The sequence below is a fragment of the Ovis aries genome, chromosome 15 (genome assembly GCF_016772045.2).
Source record: "Ovis aries strain OAR_USU_Benz2616 breed Rambouillet chromosome 15, ARS-UI_Ramb_v3.0, whole genome shotgun sequence".
NCBI lineage: Eukaryota > Metazoa > Chordata > Mammalia > Artiodactyla > Bovidae > Ovis > Ovis aries.
The window spans coordinates 47639036-47660488 of record NC_056068.1 but is presented as its reverse complement, the minus strand read 5'-3'; the positions used below and the strand labels follow the sequence as shown (position 1 = coordinate 47660488).

The 21453-nt window shown below is 42.3% G+C and overlaps 2 protein-coding genes across 2 annotated transcripts; one reads left to right on the top strand and one right to left on the bottom strand.

Annotated features, from left to right (window-relative positions):
* The first annotated feature begins 2899 nt into the window (after positions 1–2899).
* LOC101120949 (olfactory receptor 52D1) lies at positions 2900–3856 on the top strand. Its single transcript, XM_012096572.3, has one exon. The coding sequence runs from the start codon at positions 2900–2902 to the stop codon at positions 3854–3856; it is 957 nt and encodes a 318-aa protein (XP_011951962.3).
* A 4657-nt stretch (positions 3857–8513) lies between these two features.
* On the bottom strand, positions 8514–10066 carry LOC101120692 (ubiquilin-1-like). Its single transcript, XM_004016644.5, is given in 2 exon segments — positions 8514–9412; positions 9415–10066. Coding segments are annotated over 2 exon segments (1551 nt in total).
* Between the last annotated feature and the right edge of the window lie 11387 nt (positions 10067–21453).

Here is a 21453-nt window from a genome sequence, read left to right as displayed (position 1 = left end):
AGGAATTCAGATATTGTTCATATTAATGGTCATTTGGGTGAAGTAAAAGCTTGCAACACTGAATCAGAACACATAAAATCTAATTTTAGTTTTGTAATTAACATGCTTTGCAATCTGGACTATATATATTCACCTCTCTGGACTTGGTCTCTGCCGGGGTCCAGCCCCGGTGGATCCAGGGAATTTGAAGGGTGGACGGCGTTGGCGTGGAAAGACTTTGTTTATTTATTAATATAAGATTAGATTAAGAAACTGTAGCGTAGTAGGAAGATTAAGTGGAGGAAGAGGGCTGAATAGCTTGGTTTACGTGGAAGACCAATAAAATTCCAGACAAGGAATTTGCACCATCTACGTTGGGCCACCGGCGCCCACTTGACTATCTAAGGGTGCCTCGCCTTAAGCTCCCTTTCGTGCGGGTCTTAACAGCCAGGGCAAGTAAGTAGACCTGGCGAGCCTCCGCGCCCCAGGTGGAGATTCAGCCTGAAGTTAAAGTAAAGAGCAGAGAAAGGGAAAGGGAGAGAAGAAGAAAGAGAGAAAAAGACACGGGGGGAGCCAGAGTCTGAAGAAACCAGGCCGAGAGACTAGTTCGATAAACTGGTCCGAGAAACTGGTCCGAGAAACTGGCCCCCTCCTTTATTGTTCAGAAGGCCTTTTATACTTTTGATAAAACATGGAGATCAATGGGTAACACAAAATTATGTAGCGTTCGCAGCTCAGAGTCTTTCTATACATCATTTTGTATATAAAAGGTCTCAGGTGATTTACATTATCTTCTGGCCAAGAGGCTTGTTAACACCTTTTGGCTCTCTTCCTTAATGAATGTTAATTTTGTTTCCCCTGAAGTGTTTTTCTTTAATCTACATCTCCTTAAAGCATTAAAGTTACATCTCTATAGAACAAAGGTGCAGTGGGATATAACAAAGAAGGTACTTAACTCAAAGATCTAATGTTGCTAATACAAGGTCTACTACTTGTTTTTCTGTATACCAACTATATCTACAAATAAAGGATGTGAAAATTTGGCAGCAAGTATTGACTCAACAAATGAAACCTTTAATCAGTCCTATTCTAAAGATTTTGACTCCTCGGAAGCCCTTACATTCCTAGGATGTCCTGCAGGCAGGCTAGAAAGCCATCAGAGGGTTTTTTGGATTGAAACACTCTTTCAAATGCAGAAGACTAAAGCCCTGAATTGACTTTTTCCAGAAAATGTCAGAAGAGTAGACAAGCAGAGCACAAAAGCCGGCAGATTTTTGTTGGGGTACATGCTTAGGAATTTCCAGAGGGTCCCTGAAGTCTGAGCACGCCTTGCGTATGTCAGCTTCCTTCCTCATGACCTTGTCACGGGCGGGATTCCTCACACTGGCTCCCAGCAGGTCTTCCCAGTGATTAGGGGTTCAAATGTTAAGTACAGTCTATTATCTTTGTAGTATACTAAAAGTGTTTGTTAAAGAAACAAACGAAGGAAGGAAGAGGAGATTATTTGGGATGTCCAAATTTTTAATCACATAAATACTATTTTAAGCTCTACCGCAAAATCTTGTGAAGCTGGTAGATCAAGTGATGCCATTTCCAACTTAGAGACAAAAACTGAAGGCAAAAAGTATTGTAGCAATTTTTCCAATGCAGCAACATGAGCAGATAGAAAAGAGAGAATGACTGCAGAGTCATCACTCTTTCCAAATGAAGAGGGCTGGGAAAGGGAGAGATTTGTTCCCACTCACATATAAACTTTGTTACAGAAGCAGGGTTAAAATTCAAGCTTCTCCAAATTCTATACAGATTTAAGGACACAATACAGTTAACACTTAAATAACAGGGTTTGAACTGTGCAGATTCACTTATGAGTGGATTTTTCAATAATAAATACTACAGTAATACTTACTGATTGGTGGTTGGTTGAATCCATGAATGCCAGTGGATATGATGAGCCACTTTACAAGAAACCTCTTACATGGAGGGCAGGTAATAGATTATATAAGAATCTTCAGCTGCCCAGATGATTGGCATCTATAACACCCTCATTGTTCAAGGGTCAACAGTATGCTATCAAGGAAGAGTGGCTGTAAATACTTGCTAGCCTTCAACAGCCAGAAACAGACTCTCTTTCCAGGATATCTTCACTGTTAACAACCTTGGGGCCACAGATTTTATCCCTTAGCCAGCCTCTGTGAGTACTTGGTATTCTGATCTGGCCAGGATATCCAGACATTACACTGGTGGGCATGCTGGACTTTGCCTGGCTTTGCCATAGTAGGGAGTGCTGTCTTACCAACTAGCATGTTGATGTATATTTTTCTTTCTTCTATTATGTTTCTTGAATATCAGCTTGTTGTACATATTCAATCATGAGATATATGTCAAAATTGAGGCTTAATGAACAGTGACCAAAATGACTAGATACACTATCACAGTCAGTGTGGAAGATACCATAGCGAAGACATACTCTCACTCAATGGAATTTTGTAAGCAGAAGAATGGAAAAGAGAATGAGACATCTATGGACATAAAAAATAAAAGGGTGTCAGGAAGACAGGGAAACCTTCACTGAAATTTAAAAAACATAGAAAAAAGGAAAATAAAGAAGTCTCTGAGGGCATGGGAAAAGGAAGTGTAGGAGATGACCCGTAAAGAATCAGGTTGGACAGATCCTTAAATACTTAGCTTGCTGCTTGGGATATAGAACTCAAAATATGATTGATGAGTACAGGAATCAGCAGAAGGGAAAGCAGATAATATGTGAAGGAGTATTTTAAGATTCTTAAGCAAGATAATAACAAATATTTCTCTCAGCCTAAGAAAGACTACTCCACAGAAAGGTCATCATTTTATGTGAATGAAACAGATCTCTCATGCTGCAGGACAGGTGTACCCTCACGCCTTTTATTTGCCAAGCAGAATGCCAGCATCCAACATCAGCGATGACCGTCTCCCAGCCACTCTCTTCCTGACGGGGATCCCAGGGCTGGAGTGGGCTCACGTCTGGATTGCCATCCCCTTTTGTGCCATGTATCTGGTAGCACTGGCTGGGAATGCCACCCTCATCCTGGTCATAGTGACAGACAGTGCCCTTCATGCGCCCATGTACCTCTTCCTTTGCCTCCTCTCGCTCACTGACCTGGCTCTCAGCTCCACAACTGTGCCCAAAATGCTGGCCATTTTGTGGTTCCAAGCAGGGGAGATTTCCTTTGATGGGTGTCTGGCCCAGATGTTTTGTGTCCATTCAATTTATGCTCTAGAGTCCTCGGTTCTTCTTGCCATGGCCTTTGATCGATATGTGGCTATCTGCAACCCACTGAGATACACAACCATCCTCAACCACACTGTCATAGGCAGAATCGGCCTTGCTGGGATACTTCGTAGCGTGGCCATTGTCTCCCCCTTCATCCTCCTGTTGAGGCGATTGCCCTACTGTCAGCACCACGTCATGGCACACACATACTGTGAGCACATGGGCATTGCTCGACTGGCCTGTGCCAGCATCACTGTCAACATAGTCTATGGGCTAACCGTGGCCCTTCTGGCCATGGGTCTGGATTCCATCCTCATCTCTGTCTCCTATGGCTTCATCCTCCATGCTGTCTTTCATCTTCCATCCCGTGATGCCCAGTACAAGGCTCTGAGTACCTGTGGTTCCCACCTCGGGGTTATCCTGGTCTTCTACATCCCTGCCTTCTTCTCCTTCCTCACCCACCGTTTTGGCCAACACCGAGTCCCCAGGCACGTGCACATCTTTCTGGCTAATCTCTATGTGCTGGTGCCTCCTGTGCTCAACCCAATCATCTATGGGGCTAGGACCAAGGAGATTCGGAGTCGACTTCCAAGACTGCTTCATGTGGGGAAATTTTCAACATGAATTCTGAGCAGAGATCAGAAATGGGGGCGGGGGAGTATGTATGATGGCTATCTGAATGCATTTTCCTGGATGGAGACCTCTGATATAAGTGGAATGTGTTTCCATGGGAGGAAGCGCTGGAAGGCTAAAGGTGGGATGAACTGAAGTTATTGATAATCACATTGAAGATACCTTACTTCTGAGGCTCCTTGAGCAATTATGAATAACCCAGAAAAGTAATAATATTTTTACTTTTAGGAGAAGTTTTTAAAAAGCAAAAATCATGTGTTGTATAAACCTCATTAGCTATGATACTGCTACTGCACAAAACTCCCAATATTTTTACCTTTGCCTTAAATGCATCTGTGATTTATTAGAAAGCAAAGCAGTTCCTGTTCTTAAAAAGTGTTTAGGTGCCACGGTGGGACTATCTTCTATGAGTCCAAGTAGAAAAGGACAAGAACATTTAGTTTATCTAATCCAAATCCAAGAAATTTGGGCAGTGATTAAAAACACATGGTCTAAAGTCAGGGTATCTGACTTATATACAATGGAATAATACTCAGCCATAAAAAAGTGTGAAATAATGCCATTTGCAGCAACATGGATGGACGTGGAGATTATCATATTAAGTGAAGTCAGTCACACAGAGAAAGACAGATATTATATAATATCACTTGTATGCAGAATCTTAAAAATTATACAAATGAACTTATCTACAAACAGAAAGAGACTCACAGACTTAGAGAATAAATTTATGGCTACCAGAGGGGACAGGTTGGAGGTGACAATAGACAGGAGTTTGAGATTGACATATATACACTGCTCTATTTAAATAGATAATCAACAGGGACCTGCTGTATAACACAGGGAACTCTGCTCAATATTCTGTAGTAACCTAAATGGGAAAAGAATTTGAAAAGAATGGAAAGAATAAAAATTAAATTCTTTTAACATTAAAAATAATGCATGTGCCAATCACTTTGCCACATACCTGAAATATTGTAAATCAACTGTCCTTCGATTTAAAAAATGTATGTGCATACACACACACACACACACACACACACAAAATAAATTACATTAGAATACCTGGGTTTACATCCTCCTTCTCCACTTACTAGTTTTGTGACCTTTGAGTGTGCTGCTAAATCTCTGTGCCTCAGTTTGGGCAACAATTAAATGGAGAATAACGTTAACATCTAACTGATAGCTCAGTTGGAAATGAATCCACCTGCAGTGCAGGAGACCCCGGTTTGATTCCTGGGTCAGGAAGATCTCCTGGAGAAGGGATAGGCTACCCACTTCAGTGTTCTTGGGTTTCCCTTGTGGCTCAGCTGGTAAAGAATCTGCCTGCAATGCGGGAGACCTGGGTTCAATCCCTGGGTTGGGAAGATCCTCTGGAGAAGGGAAAGGCTACCCACTCCAGTATTCTGGCCTGGAGAATGCCATGGGCGGTATAGTCCATGGGATCACAAAGAGTCGGACATGACTGAGTGATTTTCACTTTACTTCACTTCAATGTTGCAGTGAGGAATAGAGAAATCAATGAATGTCGAAAAGTTAAGACAGTGTCTAACATGTAAAATGCTCACTAAATAAATATGAGAAAGCTATGCAATCTCTCTAATATTGCTAGCTACATTGAAACATATTTAGGATTTTTTATATCACTTCTCAGGTTTATTGTGATAATTACACTATATAACTATGATAAAATGCTTAGACAGTGCTTGGGATATGAATAGTGATCATTAAATTGTATTTTCTGCAAAATCAGCAGCTCAGTAAAATGGGAACTGGATGCTTTTGACTTTAGCGGAATCCAAGAAATTGAGTGAATTGTATAAGGTATATCCGCTCCAGTGGCAGTGATCTGTAGATTCATTCCTGTCTACTTCTCTTATCCAATGTTGCATAACCCCTATAGACTTTTGTTCTTAAATATAAACAGACAAGCTGAAGATATCTGCCTAGATATTATTCTCCACATAGAGCAGATAGAAGTGAACAGCAGGGAGATACACACATCTTAATTCTTTAATCACTACACTTTTATTCTTGGATTATATTCTCTCACTTTTATATCTACATAATTTTAAATAAGTTCAACATATATCTCTTACTTTTTCCTCAGCTCCCTTGTGTAGCTGACCCACTCCAGCCTTCTGCATCATTCCTTTGATATATCTGTCCTTCTTTGGTCAATCCTGGTCTTGTTTCTAATGATCCTTCTGAAGAAGTTACTCCACAGACCACAACTCTGATCCACTGATTTACCAGCCATAAGATTCCACACTCTGTGTAGAACCTTAAGTCTTTCCATCGCCCTGATTAAAGTGATACAAATGAAATTATTTACAAAATAAAAATAGACTCACAGACTTTGAAGACAAACTTACGGCTACTAAAGGAGAAATGTGGCAAGGAGGGATAAATTAGTTTAGGATTGATATATACACTCTACTATATATATAAATAGATAATCAACTAGGATCTCCTATATAGCACAAGGAACTCTACTCAATACTCTGTAATAACCTATTTGGGAAAAGAATCTGAAAGTAATGGGTATATGTATATGTATAACTGAATCACTTGCTGTGCACCTGAACCTAACGTAACATTGCAAATCAGCTATACTCCAACATAAAATAAAAATTAAGTTAATATTAATTTTAAAATAATAAAATAAATTCAAGCCTTTCCAATCTGACCAGATCTTTTTTCCCTTAACGGTCACTGTGAATCCCACACTCTCATCATCTGACTATGCGGTGCACAGAATAAGGATGCTGGAACCAGGAAAATCAGCTTAGAATTTCAACCACAGGTGTGTGGGAAGTCACTTAACCCCTGGGAGTCTGTTTCTCTAGCTTTAAAATGAAAATAACTTTCATATCTTCCAGGAATTTCAAAGGAATAGTTATACTCTCTCAAAAGTGAATGGCTTCTCATTCTGAGAGAGTGGTTGCTAATTTTATTTTTATCCCCCAGCTCCCTGGGGTTTTGAGTACTCCCTCAAGTACTCTACATTGAAAGAAATCCAAGGAGTAACGTCTGAAATTCTCAATATTTTACTCCCAGTGAAAACTAACACTAACATTTAAGTCCTTAACTATATTATATTAAGCAATACAGTCAATAATTTTAGTTTCGTTTCCTAGAAAAACTGAAAAGCCAGTTTATCTTAATTTGTGATTTTCAATTCTATTTACATGAGGTCTGTGTGTTGGCTGTGTGTCTGACTGAAATTGTGTATGATTTTGTGATACACATCTACAACTGGTAGACATCCAACCAATAGCTGGTACTGAGTACAGATCCCTTATCTCTGTGCCTTTGATTCTCATGTCTGACTGGAAATTTGTGCATAGGGCTATCAAGCTTATTTTCTACAGTATTATGAGGGGACAGTGTGATATCCTCCATGTGCTCTACTCTGACTTCAGGATTCAACTATACATCTCATGAACTATATTTTTCCTTGTGTTATTCTGGAGATTGATATATGTTCATGCAAACACTGTGGGAATTGATCCACCCATTCTGCCCAGCACCCTCCCTTCTTCCCTAAACCTTTAATCTCACTCCAACACTGATATTACAGAAAGGAGGAATTATTTTAGCAAAGACCCTCCATCCAACCCTCTTTTCCAACTGTGGCTTTTTCAGCAGCATCTCACCTCCCCATGCTTTGCCTACAGAAATAATACGAGATGCAAGGACCATGCACTTGTTACTAGCTGGGTGCAGGGACCTAGCTATGGCCTGTCTGGGCTGATGTCTTGTGGATGTAGCACAGGACTGTTCTCCATAGTTTCCTATCTCTGACCAAAGTTCAGCTTTCACATACGATAAGTAACAGAGGATTCTGCAGCCCTGGCTGCAAACTCTACTCCTCAAAGTTCTAGGAATTTGGGAGGTGGGGGGGCGGGGGGGGGGGAGTCTGTTGTTCTAATAGTATTCTAGTGATAGAATGCAATAGCTCCTAGAGGGAGAAATTAATTTATAGAAAATAGTAGCTGCCAGCAGCCTGGAGGTATCAAGGTCTAGCTCCCAGGAAAACTGCCAACATTATTATTAAGGTCTGTTATTCCATTGAGGTGGATAGCAAGGAGAAGCCCTAACTGAAAGGCAAGTTAAACAACTTTTCTGAAATATCAGGAGATGACATCAAGACAGAGAAACACTGTCAAAGAATAGGTGGCTTTCAGAGTCTGTGAAGAAACTCGTGGCTTCCCAGGAGAGCAAACGTCAGGATTCCTTCAGAGTTACCGTGGAATTGGAATTGTGGTGATGATAGCAATGTTGGTGGGAAACTGCATTGCCCATTGAACAGGAGTAGATAATAAAAAGGACTCAGGGTTTCCCCCTACTCTGAGGTGACGGTTATGAGAATAGGTGAAGCCCAGACCCAAGGCCATGTAACATGATCCATCCCTCCCCACACAACATTGTCTTTGCCCACCTGCTCTGAAATCGACACAACACACAAGATCCACGCAATCCTTTTTAATGTAGACTAGGCTTGAGAGGTGAGGGGAGGCTGTATAACTGTGCACGTGATCTGAGCAGGAGAAATTCCCAAAATAAGCTACTCCCCCGCCCTCTCTTTCCCTTTCCTTTCCCCTCTCCTCTCCATGGGATGGTGCATTGGAGCATCAGCTGGAGGCACCTAGGCCTCCGGTATTCCCAGAAGCCTCTCAATGGCAGCATGAATGTCTCCTCCTGTGGCCATGAGGGCCTGAAGATTGGCATCACGATTAGCAAAGCCCATGGCCTTCAGATGCTCCAGCTCTTGCTGGTAGCGGTCTTCAGTGAGGGGGCATGAGGACGATGAGGACTGGGTAGACTGAGGGCAGGCATTGGCCAGAGCGTGGAGGAGCTGCAGAACAGCCAAGGTGGGCTGCACAGGATCTGCTCTGTGACCCTGTCCTCTGGCCCTGGTTTCGGAAACTCCTCTGGCCCCATGTGGTCTAACTGGACACCATAAACATGGTTCCAACCCAGGTACCTCCCTGGACAGTATCTGCAGGCCCTTTTCTATCTGGATCAATGCCTGCAGTGCCCGTGGGTTGGTGAGTATCGGAAGGAGTGGCATATGATGTCGCAGGGGGCTGCCTGTTGCCAGCTGGTGTAGCAGAGCTGGATTCTGCTGCAGGACATGTAAGGCTCTGCGCAAGACAGAGGGTGATGGTCTCAGCTGACTTGCTGGAGTGGCTTTCCCAATGGGCTGCTGGCTCTCCTGGGAGGGAAGATTCTGGCCTAAGTCTGATAGTCCAGTCCTACAAACTGCATTGGCCTGGTTTGAAATTACATCCCTGGCTTGAGCAGCTACTCCTGCACTGACATCCTGTGCCAATGGCCTGGCAGGTGTGGAGACCGTGGGTGCCGTGGTGGTGATGTTAGTACAACTGTGAGGATTGATGCCCCTTCTGCAAGGCTCTGAATCTGGGTTGTGGCCTTTGGAGGCAACCAGAGGGGCCAGAGTGGACAGCATGAGATGCTGGATATCAGAGAAGACCGGACGCATAGCATTGTCACCACCTGGCACTGCCTTCAAGGCTTCCAGCCCCGCTTGTCCACCTGCAGGAGTTCCTGTTGCCGGGCCGGGTTCTGCAAGTTTTCCAGAGCCTTAAGAGCTGGCTCAGGTTTCGGTACTGGCCTTGAGGATTCAGGAACATAGCTGGCATTGGCTGGTTTCTCACTTGCCAGACCTTGAACCACAGGGTCTTCTAATGATGGCCCCGTGGGCTCAGGCACAACCATGAGGAGTTGAGCCAGCTGGCCAAAGAAGTCGGCTAATTCAGGAGAGGTCCGGGCCAGCTGGCCCAGCCTGGCTAGCATCCTAGCACTCTCTGAGGTGGATGGATCTGGACGATGGGCGCAGGGGCCAGCAGGGCTGGGCAGAGTGCTGGGACTGGGCAGAATGCCTTTCCCACGGCTCCTCACCACCAGGTGGACCGTGGTGCCATCAAGGACGCCTCGCTGGCTCAGTATGTCTTGATCCCGGAGGATCTTTCCAGTGAAGATGAGCACCAGTCTGTCAGTATCACAGTGAAAACGTTTGGAGATCTGCTTCTTAAAGTGGCGGATGCTGCTATTTTCTGCCAGCATAAATTCCTGGCTGTCTTGTGGGGTCTTGACAGCCACTCTGATGATGCGTGATGGTGGCTCCCGACCAGACACCAGCTGACTGTCCCCTGCTTCTTCCCTAGCCCGTGACATATTTCCTCAAGAGCAGAGTTCAGGGCCCCTGAGGACCTTAAGAAATCTAGATGTAGCACTGAACACACCTGAGCACAGGGACCAGTAGGTGTTCCGTGATGTCCTCTCACCCAAGTCCTGTGGAGACCACCTCCAAGTGTAGTCCCGGAGCCACTCGGCTCCCGTGGGGTAGCAGCTGGCCTCTCCGGAGCCAGCCTCAGGGGAGATGATGTCAGTGATGAGGTCACAGTTGAGAGGTAGACCTGAATGGGGGAAGGGCGGTAGTCTCTACCACCTGTCTAAAGTTGGCTTTCTATCAGATTTAATTTAAAAACAGTAGAAAAAATTTAAATGTTCTTGCCTAAAAACAGGACTTCCAAGGTGGCACAAGTGGTAAAGAACCTTCCTGCCAATGCAGAAGATATAAGAGGTGTGCATTCAATCCCTGGGTTGGGAAGATTCCCTGGAGGAGGAAATGGCAACCCACTCCAGTATTCTTGCCTGGAAAAATCCCATGGACCGAAAAGCCTGGAGGGCTAAGTCCATAGGGTTGGAAAGAGTCAAACACAAATGAAGCGGCTTAGCATGCAGCACGTCTAAAAACATGTTTTGTGCCAATCTATCTCACTATTGAAAATCATACCACCTGGAGTTTGATAGATGAATAAAGCTCAACCAAAAAGGTTCTAGTCTAATAACTAGCTTCAGTTCAGTTGAGTTCATTTCAGTCGCTCAGTTGTGTCGGACTCTTTGCGACTCCATGAATTACACCACGCCAGGCCTCCCTGTCCATCACCAGCTCCCGGAGTTCACTCAGACTCACGTCTATCGAGTCCATGATGCCATCCAGCCATCTCATCTTCTGTCGTCCCCTTCTCCTCCTGCCCCCAATCCCTCCCTGCATCACAGACTTCTCCAATGAGTCAACTCTTCGCATGAGGTGGCCAAAGTACTGGAGTTTCAGCCTTAGCATAATTCCTTCCAAAGAATTCCCAGAGCTGATCTCCTTCAGAATGGACTGGTTGGATCTCCTTGCAGTCCAAGGGACATTCAGGAGTCTTCTCCAACACCACAGTTCAAAGAGATGTTATGGGGAGGGAGGTGGGAGGGGGGTTCATGTTTGGGAATGCATGTAAGAATTAAATATTAAAAAAAAAAAAACACAGTTCAAAAGCATCAATTATTCGGCACTCAGCCTTCTTCACAGTCCAACTCTTACATCCATACACGATCACTGGAAAAACCATAGCCTTGACTAGACGGACACTTGTTGGCAAAGTAATATCTCTGCTTTTCAATATGCTATCTAGGTTGGTCATAACTTTTCTTCCAAGGAGTAAGCGTCTTTCAACTAGCTAAGGAAGTGCCAATTTTAGTCACCTATCTTGTACTAGGGCTTTCAGGTAGCACAGTAGTAAAGAATCCACCTGCCAATACTGGAGACCAAAGAGACACGGCTTCAGTCCCTGGGTCAGGAAGATATCCTGGAATAGGAAATGACAACTCACAAACCACTGTTCTTGCCTGGGAAATCCACTGGACAGAGGAGCTTGGTGGGCTACATAGTACATGGGTTGTAAAGAGCTGGACAAGACTGAGCATGCATGCGCACAGTCACTATATACTACCTATGCCCTAGTCAGGCATAAAGTTTCTATTTCTATAGGAAGAGACTCAAAATATGAGTAATTAATCTACCCAGCCTCACAGGGGTCTTGAGGTAGCTTTCAACTCTGAGGCTCCCCAGACTGGGTAACCCATCTGTTATACACGGTTTTAAGTGAGACGGCATAATGTTTGCAAAGAACTTGGAAATGCAGTTATTCTATGATCTCAACTCCCAGAGGGTCAGAGCTAAAACAAGAGAAATTAATGAAAAAGTAATGATTTGACTTACTGTCTTTTTGACTTCAGTTCAGTTCAATTCAGTCACTCAGTCGTGTCTGACTCTTTGTGACCCCATGGACTGCAGCACACCAGGCTACCTTGTCCATCACCAACTCCCAGAGTTCACTCAAACCCATGTCCATTGAGTTGGTGATGCCATCCAACCATCTCATCCTCTGTCGTCCCCTTCTCCTCCTGCCTTCAATCTTTCCCAGCATCAGGGTCTTTTCAATGAGTCGGTTTTTTGCATCAGGTGGCCAAAGTATTGGAGTTTCAGCTTCAACATCAGTCCTTCCAATGAATATTCAGGACTGGTTTCCTTTAGGATGGACTGGATGGATCTTCCTCTTTGACTTAACAGTTATGTCATTTGAGGTATATATGACAAATAGAATTGTGCCTAGGGAGGGTACATATTTCAGCTGTAAAAGCAGGTAACAGTAACTGTCTAAGGCACTGCTTTGACTGCTCCAGTCAGGTGAGCCCCAAGAGTAAATTCTGTCTAATACCTTCAAAAATTATGTTTTTTCACTGTGAAGATGGCTACATCAAGCTGTCTGAGGCTTTTTCCATTATATACTTGACCATTTTTTTCTGATTCTAGAGTTTCAAAGGACTACAAAGGTAGGATTTGGTCGCCTAAACTCCCATCTCTAGAAGATTGTTAGATGTGGGCAACATGAACACCTAGATCCTCCTAAATATAATATATTAAGATGTATTCTTAAAATTCAGTTGGTGTGAATGAATGTTTTCCAAGTCCAACCCATATCAAGCCTATGATAAGTTGCAATTTTGAAAAAGATTTTCAGTCCCAATAAATTTTACAGAGTGATCCTTATCGCTGGCTGGAAGCAACAGCTTAGTGGGCCTCCTCTGGTAATGTCCAGGCCTTAAGAAAATTTCTATTATATAAATATTAGTACCAAACCCAGTTCCCATTGGGGATTCCATTTGGATTGCCCTCAGCAGAATCAGATATTCAAGCTAATGTTTCTGGCTTTTCCTTAGCTAACATTCAGTTCAGTTCAGTTCAGTTACTCAGTCGTGTCTGACTCTTTGTGACCCCATGAATTGCAGCACACCAGGCCTCCCTGTCCATCAACAACTCCCGGAGTTCATTCAAACTCACGTCCATTGAGTCAGTGATGCCATCCAGCCGTCTCATCCTCTGTCGTCCCCTTCTCCTCCTGCCCCCAATCCCTCCCAGCATCAGAGTCTTTTCCAATGAGTCAACTCTTCACATGAGGTGGCCAAAGTTTTGGATTTCAGCTTTAGCATCATTCCTTCCAAAGAAATCCCAGGGCTGATCTCCTTCAGAATGGACTGGTTGGATCTCCTTGCAGTCCAAGGGACTCTCAAGAGTCTTCTCCAACACCACAGTTCAAAAGCATCAATTCTTCAGCGCTCAGCTTTCTTCACAGTCCAACTCGCACATCCATACATGATCACTGGAAAAACCATAGCCTTGACTAGACGGACCTTTGTTGGCAAAGTAATGTCCCTTTTTCAATATGCTATCTAGGTTGGTCATAACTTTCCTTCCAGGGAGTAAGTGTCTTTTAATTTCATGGCTGCAATCACCATTTGCAGTGATTTTGGAGCCCCAAAAAATAAAGTCTGACACTGTTTCCATTGTTTCCCCATCTATTTCCCATGAAGTGATGGGACCAGATGCCATGATCTTAATTTTCTGAATGTTGAGCTTTAAGCCAACTTTTCCACTCTCCACTTTCACTTTCATCAAGAGGCTTTTTAGTTCCTCTTCACTTTCTGCCATAAGGGTGGTGTCATCTGCATATCTGAGGTTCTTGATATTTCTCCCGGCAATCTTGATTTCAGCCTGTGCTTCTTCCAGCCCAGCGTTTCTCATGATGTACTCTGCATATAAGTTAAATAAGCAGAGTGACAATATACAGCCTTGACGTACTCCGTAGCTAGTACATTAATGTGTATCTGAGGTTGAAGAACATGCCAGGTAACAATTGTCCAGAATCACATTTGTGCATCACATGGTTCCAGAGAGTTTTTTCCCTCATACTCTTTAGGTGAACTGTCCTTCTTCTTCCTTCCTCTTCTACAGGCTCCATTTTCAGTGCCTAAATATCTCCTACTCAAGCTGATAGCCTTCCCCAGTTCAGTTACACACTTGTGTCTCAAGGTGGGTGTTTTGATCAAATAGGACTTGCTAAGTTTCCCCCAGTTTACCACACCTAGTTCATATTATTCTTTAGTTGTTTATGCTGTTAGTTCTTCTTCCTGGAGCAGGCCCTTTATCTAAATTATTTTGGGCAATTGAGCAGGAGGTAACAAGAAAAATTTCCTGAGTCTTATGTCTCTTAAAAATAATCAGCCTAAATTAATTCTTGTGTTAAAGACACATTTTGGGGGGGGCAAATTTTATTCTCCAATGAGATGAATCTGGAGCTGGTCTATATTGGAATTCTTTGCTGTCACAGTAAGGGGAATAATACATAGCAATGAATAGCCTTGACTTTCTAATACTTAGTAATAATACATAGCCTTAACTTTCTCTCCACAAACCTGTTTCTCCCAGTCTCTCCCATGTCAATTAACTTTACAACCAAGACAGTTTATTTCAGAAGAGGATCTCAAACTTGCCATTTGCTCAAGTTCTCTTTGTTCTTCTAGTAAAATTTTCATTCATCCAGATCCGGGAATCACCTTCAGTTTCTTTCTTTTCACATTGCTATGTATCAGCAAGTACTAAGAGTTTTTTCTTTAAAGTATATTCTGAATCTGTTCACCTTAATACTTTCCATACTGCAATAGCATAGCCTCCTGGCTGGTTTCCCTATTTTCTTTCTTGGTCCATTTTTACTAATTCCAATAGCAGTGTTTTGTGCTAGTCTCAGTCTATCACTGATGTTGAGGCTGGACTTGGCCTTATGATTCTTATTGTGATTGCAAGAAGCCCTCAGCAATAGCCATCAGGGAACTTTGAAAGAAACAAAGTTTCTTACAAGTCCTGGAGGTTATGTGCACACTTGGGACCATAAAACAAGGTCATGGGTAGAAAGAGAGCAAATGTATGTGGGGCTTTTCTTTTATTAGGCTCAAGGGTGGGCACAGAGGGTTTCATGGGCTCACTCTCTGTTGTTGTTGGTTTTTAATTAGAGGATAATTGCTTTACAAGGTTGTGTTTGTTTTTGCCATACAACAACATAAATCAGCCATAATGGGCTCACTATTGGTGGATTTAAAACTTAAGAAAAATTTAAATAATGAGAAGAGAAAAGATAAGTGGCACAAATGATCAGTTACAAAAATCAGCCATGACCTCTAAAACAAAGGAATATCAGAGAGCATGTACCCTAGCCTTTTATGTAGTCCTGTGGCTAACAATGTGTTTTGGGGGAAATAGCCCTATTTGAAATGGGACGTCTCTTTGATTTGGATGACTGGGCAGCCAAGCCCCAATTAGGTACTTGCATTACTAAAACAGTAAAAGAAAAAAACTGTTTGGGCTGACAGTACAAGTAGCCACTGTGATCTTTTAAAAATATAGACACGTGTACCCCAATGTTCATCGCAGCACTGTTTATAATAGCCAGGGCATGGAAGCAACCTAGATGTCCATCAGCAGATGAATGGATAAGAAAGCTGTGGTACATATACACAATGGAATATTACTCAGCCATTAAAAAGATACATTTGAATCAGTTCTAATGAGGTGGATGAAACTGGAGCCTATTATACAGAATGAAGTAAGTCAGAAAGAAAAACACCAATACAGTATACTAACATATATATGGAATTTAGAAAGATGGTAACGATAACCCTGTATGCAAGACAGCAAAAGAGACACAGATGTATAGAACAGTCTTTTGGACTCTGTGGGAGAGGAAGAGGGTGGGATGATTTGGGAGAATGGCCTTGAAATACGTAAATTATCACATGTGAAACGAATCGCCAGTCCATGTTCAACGCATGATACAGGGTGCTCGGGGCTGGTGCACTGGGATGACCCAGAGGGATGGGATGGGGAAGGAAGTGGGAGGGGGGTTCAGGATGGGGAACACATGAACACCCATGGCTGATTCATGTCAATGTATGGCAAAACCAATACAATCTTGTAAAGTAAAATAAATAAAACTGAAAAATAAATTAAAATTTAAAAAATAATAAAAATATAGATCAGTTAATCTCAACTCTTCACCCAAAACCACAAACGGTTTTCCTATTATATTTGAATTAAATCTAAATGCCCTAGTAATCTGGTTCATGTCTATCTCCCTGACCCCACCCCTTGAGCACCCTTCTCCAGTCACAGGAGCCTTCCTGTATTTTTGTTCCTGCTGGCTTTCTAATTGTTAACTCTTTTCCCTGGGAGCTCTTGCTTTGGCTAACTCACATCTCTGCTTAAATGCTCTCTTGGGTGATGGTCTCCCTGATTAGACCCTAGAACAGTTCATTGTCAATTTTCCTCTTTACCCCATGTTTCTTCTTAGGATCTCCCTGTGCTTAAATTATATGGATTTCTTGGTGACTGTCCCCTCTCTGTTGGCTTTATGAAGGCAGGGTTTTGTGATTTAGAACACCTCTTATCACCGAGATATAGGACAGGACTCCAGCATAGAGAGGGTGTTTAATTACTATTGTGCTGGGTGTACTTAGTCTTGAAGTTGTGTCTGAATCTTTGTGACCTCATGGACTGTAGCCCACCAGGCTCCTCTGCCTATGGGGATTCTCCAGGCGAGAATACTGGAATGGGTTGTCAAGCCCTCCTCCAGGGGATCTTTCCAACCCAAGGACTGAACCCAGGTCACCCGATGCAGGCGGATTCTTTACTGACTGGGCCGCCATGGAAGCTGTCCCCATCTGATTAGAAAGCATTATAAATTCAGTCTCCAAAACACGTTTTGAGTTGTTCACTACTTGCCATCTGCCCTTGTGGAGAACCTAACCTAAGCCAATACCATCTCCCAGCTGAATGACTACAGGCGTCTGCTGCCTTGACCCCCCTGACACCCCAGCCACCCTCTCAGTCATGTGCCACATAAGACGAGAGTAAAATCCACACTCGAAACAAAGCCCTGGCGAATTCTGCACTCACCTCTTTCTCATGTCACCTGGAAACACTTTCCTTCTCATTCTCTCTACTCTGGACACCTGGCTTTCCTTCCTTTTTCTTCAGGTGTATCAGGCTCTAACCAAACTCAGGGAACTCTTTATAGTTTCCCTCTGCCTGAAACTTCTCCCAGCTCTCTGAATATCTGGCTTCCTCCTACCCTTCAAGTCTCTGCATAAACACTTCCACCAAAGAGATATGCTCTGACCACCCTTCTAAAAATATATCCCTTCCCCCTTATATACACTAACAATATGCCTTGTTTATTCCCTTCATGAATGAATTTTGTTATTTAATAATTATTTATTCAGTAGAAATTGATATAGAATAGAGATAAAAGCTATTGTCTCTAGAAACACTGACCCAGATCCCAGCTGCAGCTCCATTATTTACTAGCTGTGCAACTTCCCACATAACTATTTCTTGCTTTACTCATCCGTCAAATAGGTCTAATAATAACACCTGCTTTATAGAGCTGTAGGAGTTAAATGGGTAAATAGGCATAAAGCCTATATAAGAAAGCAACATAACACTGTAAAGCAACGATCTCCAATTAAAAATAAAAAATAAAATAAAAGTCTACAGAAAAGTGCCTAGTTCTCAGTGAGTGCTCTGTGTTAGGTATTACTTTTATTTCTCTCTTCCTTTTTCTTGGAGGTCTGTTATCCCTGCTATATTGTAAGCTCCTTAAAGCAGAAAACACATCTTGTTCACTATTGTATTTCTACTACTCTTGGCATATAAGAAATGTTTAGGAAGTATTTATTAAACTTATGAATTCCAAAAGGCTACTTAATAACTTGCAAAGAAATTTCATGACATAGTATCATGTTGGAAAGGCAGATTATTATGCACAATATAATCACAATTTTGTAAAACATGTGGAAAGACAACCATCATGGTTTTAGCAGTGTTATCTGGGTAGTGGAATTATTGCTGACTTTTATATTCTTATTTTACTTATCTGTATTATCTACTATGCATATACATTATGCAAAATATATTCTATCATATATATATTTCTTTTAAACTGAGGAGACAAGTCATGGATCTACTAAAGAGGTTTAATTATTAGAAGAGAAGAAATTTTATTTTTCACAAATGCATATGTTTGCACAAGAATCAAACTAAAATAATAATTCATAGTGTACTGGTGACATAGTAGTTTCACCACAGCAATATCCGTTCTGGAAATAAACTGCAAATATGTAGTGCTTAAACCGAAGCTAGACTTATGTGAAGAAATTACAGTTCTTTAAAGAGAAACAAATGAATCTTGAATGGAAACAGTCTTTATTTTAAAAGGAAAGATTGTCTATTGCAAATCCCTCAGTTCTTCTCTAATATTCATGTATTCATACGTAATTAAAAGCCAGTGAAGATCTCCTTTGGTCTTATATGGAATATAGAGTATATTTTAAAAATAAAATTGGACAATGGCATTATGCAAAGGAATAATGAGTTAAGCATTGAGTATTTTGTCACTAAATATTTCAAAATTAAAACTGAAGTCTGTGATAGCTTATGGTGAATGGTGAACAGTGAGTGCCGCTGGATCCATGGTCTCTGAAGGAGAAGATTTAACTCCAAGACCAAAGACAGGTTTCAGTCACTGAGAGCTTTGTGCGCAAAATTTTTTTTAGAGTGACAGGACCAAGAAAGTTTCTGACATGGGCATCAGAAGGGGATAGGAGAGTACCTGCCTCACTAATTTAAGGTCTATACTTTTCAACTAGCTGCTGAGAATAGATAAAAAGAATATTTCAAGATTGTACGAGCTCCACCAGAACCTTTTCCAAGGCATACATCCTGAAATAACTTTGGCACAAGATTAGCCAGGGAGATGGTTCTGGACAACATCTCTGGGTGAGATATACTGTGGCTATGTAATCAAGGGTACAAGTCTTGAGAAACAGGTTCCCAGACAAGGTTTGTTACAATTATAATCATTAGCATGGAGCCTAAGAAAAGCATTTCCATGATTAAGAGGTTGTGCTGTGTGATCACTGGGAAACAAAAGCCAGCTCCTGGGTAAGATACATTGTTGCACAAGGCTTAAGGAAAGCATGAGTGAGAATGTTCAGTTCAGTTCAGTTCAGTGGCTCAGTCCTGTCCGACTCTTTGCGACCCCATGAATCGCAGCACACCAGGCCTCCCTGTCCATCACCAACTCCCAGAGTTCATGCAGACTCACGCCCGTTGAGTCAGTGATGCCATCCAGCCATCTCATCCTCTGTGTTATCCCCTTCTTCTCCTGCCCCCAATCCCTCCCAGCATCAGAGTCTTTTCCAATGAGTCAACTCTTCACATGAGGTGGCCAAAGTACTGGATTTCAGCTTTAGCATCATTCCTTCCAAAGAAATCCCAGGGCTGATCTCCTTCAGAATGGACTGGTTGGATCTCCTTGCAGTTCAAGGGACTCTCAAGAGTTTTCTCCAATACCACAGTCCAAAAGCATCAATTCTTCAGTGCTCAGCTTTCTTCACAGTCCAACTCTCACATCCATACATGATTACTGGAATAACCATAGCCTTGACTAGATGGACCTTAGTCGGCAAAGCAATATCTCTGCTTTTGAATATGCTATCTAGGTTGCTCATAACTTTTCTTCCAAGGAGTAAGCATCTTTTAATCTCATGGCTTCAGTTACCATCTGCAGTGATTTTGGAGCCCAGAAAAATAAAGTCTGACACTGTTTCCACTGTTTCCCCATCTATTTCCCATGAAGCAATGGGACCAGATGCCATGATCTTCGTTTTCTGAATGTTGAGCTTTAAGCCAACTTTTTCGCTCTGCTCTTTCACTTTCATCAAGAGGCTTTTTAGTTCCTCTTCACTTTCTGCCATAAGGGTGGTGTCATCTGCATATCTGCTGCTGCTATGTCACTTCAGTCATGTCCGACTCTGTGTGATCCCACAGACGGCAGCCCACCAGGCTCCCCTGTCCCTGGGATTCTCCAGGCAAGAACACTGGAGTGGGTCGTCATTTCCTTTTCCAATGCATGAAAGTGAAAAGTGAAAGGGAAGTCGCTTAGTCGTGCCCGACTCTTTGTGACCCCATGGACCGCAGCCCACCAGGCTCCTCTGTCCATGGGATTTTCCAGGCAAGAGTACTGGAGTGGGGTGCCATTGCCTTCTCCCTGCATATCTGAGGTTCTTGATATTTCTCCCGGCAATCTTGATTCCAGCTTGTGTTTTTCTTCCAGCCCAGCGTTTCTCATGATGTACTCTGCATATAAGTAAAATAAGCAGGGTGACAATGTACAGCCTTGATGTACTCCTTTTCCTATTTGGAACCAGTCTGTTGTTCCATGTCCAGTTCTAACTGTTGCTTCCTGAGTAATGCTCAAAATTCTCCAAGCTAGGCTTCAGCAATGCATGAACCGTGAACTTCCTGATGTTCAAGCGGGTTTTAGAAAAGGCAGAGGAACCAGAGATCAAATTGCCAACATCCTCTGGATCATGTAAAAAGCAAGAGAGTTCCAGAAAAACATCTATTTCTGCTTTATTGACTATGCCAAAGCCTTTGACTGTGTGAATCACAATAAACTGTGGAAAATTCTGAGAGAAATGGGAATACCAGACCACCTGACCTGCCTCTTGAGAAATCTTGAGAATGTTCACCTCCTCCTTAAAGGACCTTGGACTGCCTGGCTAAGCTTTAGCTCTTTCATCCCCCATTTTTTTATTTAGGAGAATATGGTTGCCAGGGAAAGGGGCAGAGAAATCATTCTATAACTTCTTCCTGCTGGTAAGGGGCACAGACAATAAATTGTTAAGGCAGCATATTCTCCTTACCCTTATATTGAGGATCTCTGATCCAGGAGCCCCAAGTAATAGCTGGAGGAGTCTGTGACAATCATAGGAGCTTCAATAATCATTTGTAACTTAAGTGCTTCGTGTTGCTTAGATACAAAATTCATTATACAGTTACAGATATAAGGAGCAAATAACAAGAATAAGATAATTACAATTACTACACTCAAGATAGTTTTCCAGTAAACCATGATTGCATCTGCAACCACAGTGGAACATCAAGGTAGTCCATTTTGAAGAGTGACCAGAATCTCTGCATCACCATTACTTTGTCTTTGAACACATTGTATCCTTTAGAAGGAACAAACTAGACAAGTAGATTAAATGGCAGAGACCAAAAATCAGTAAAAGAACTATTGTAATCAGCAGTCCAAGCAAGAATAGGAATCAGATTACATTTGGCAGTAACTTTGATCTTGGTATAGATACAGTCAACACTTGGGCTGCCCTGTTTATAAGAATGAAGCCATCTGACATGTTCATATACATTTTGAATATAGGTATAACAAATTCAGTTAGTAGTTGAAAGAGTGACAACCTGAGCCTTAACAGACAAAATAAATCTTACCATTTCTTTTTAGGAGAATTAATCTGAACCACAACATACACAGCTG

Excerpts from the sequence above, each read along its gene's own strand:
- LOC101120949 (XM_012096572.3), top strand. The coding sequence starts at position 2,900 with ATGCCAGCATCCAACATCAGCGATGACCGTCTCCCAGCCACTCTCTTC.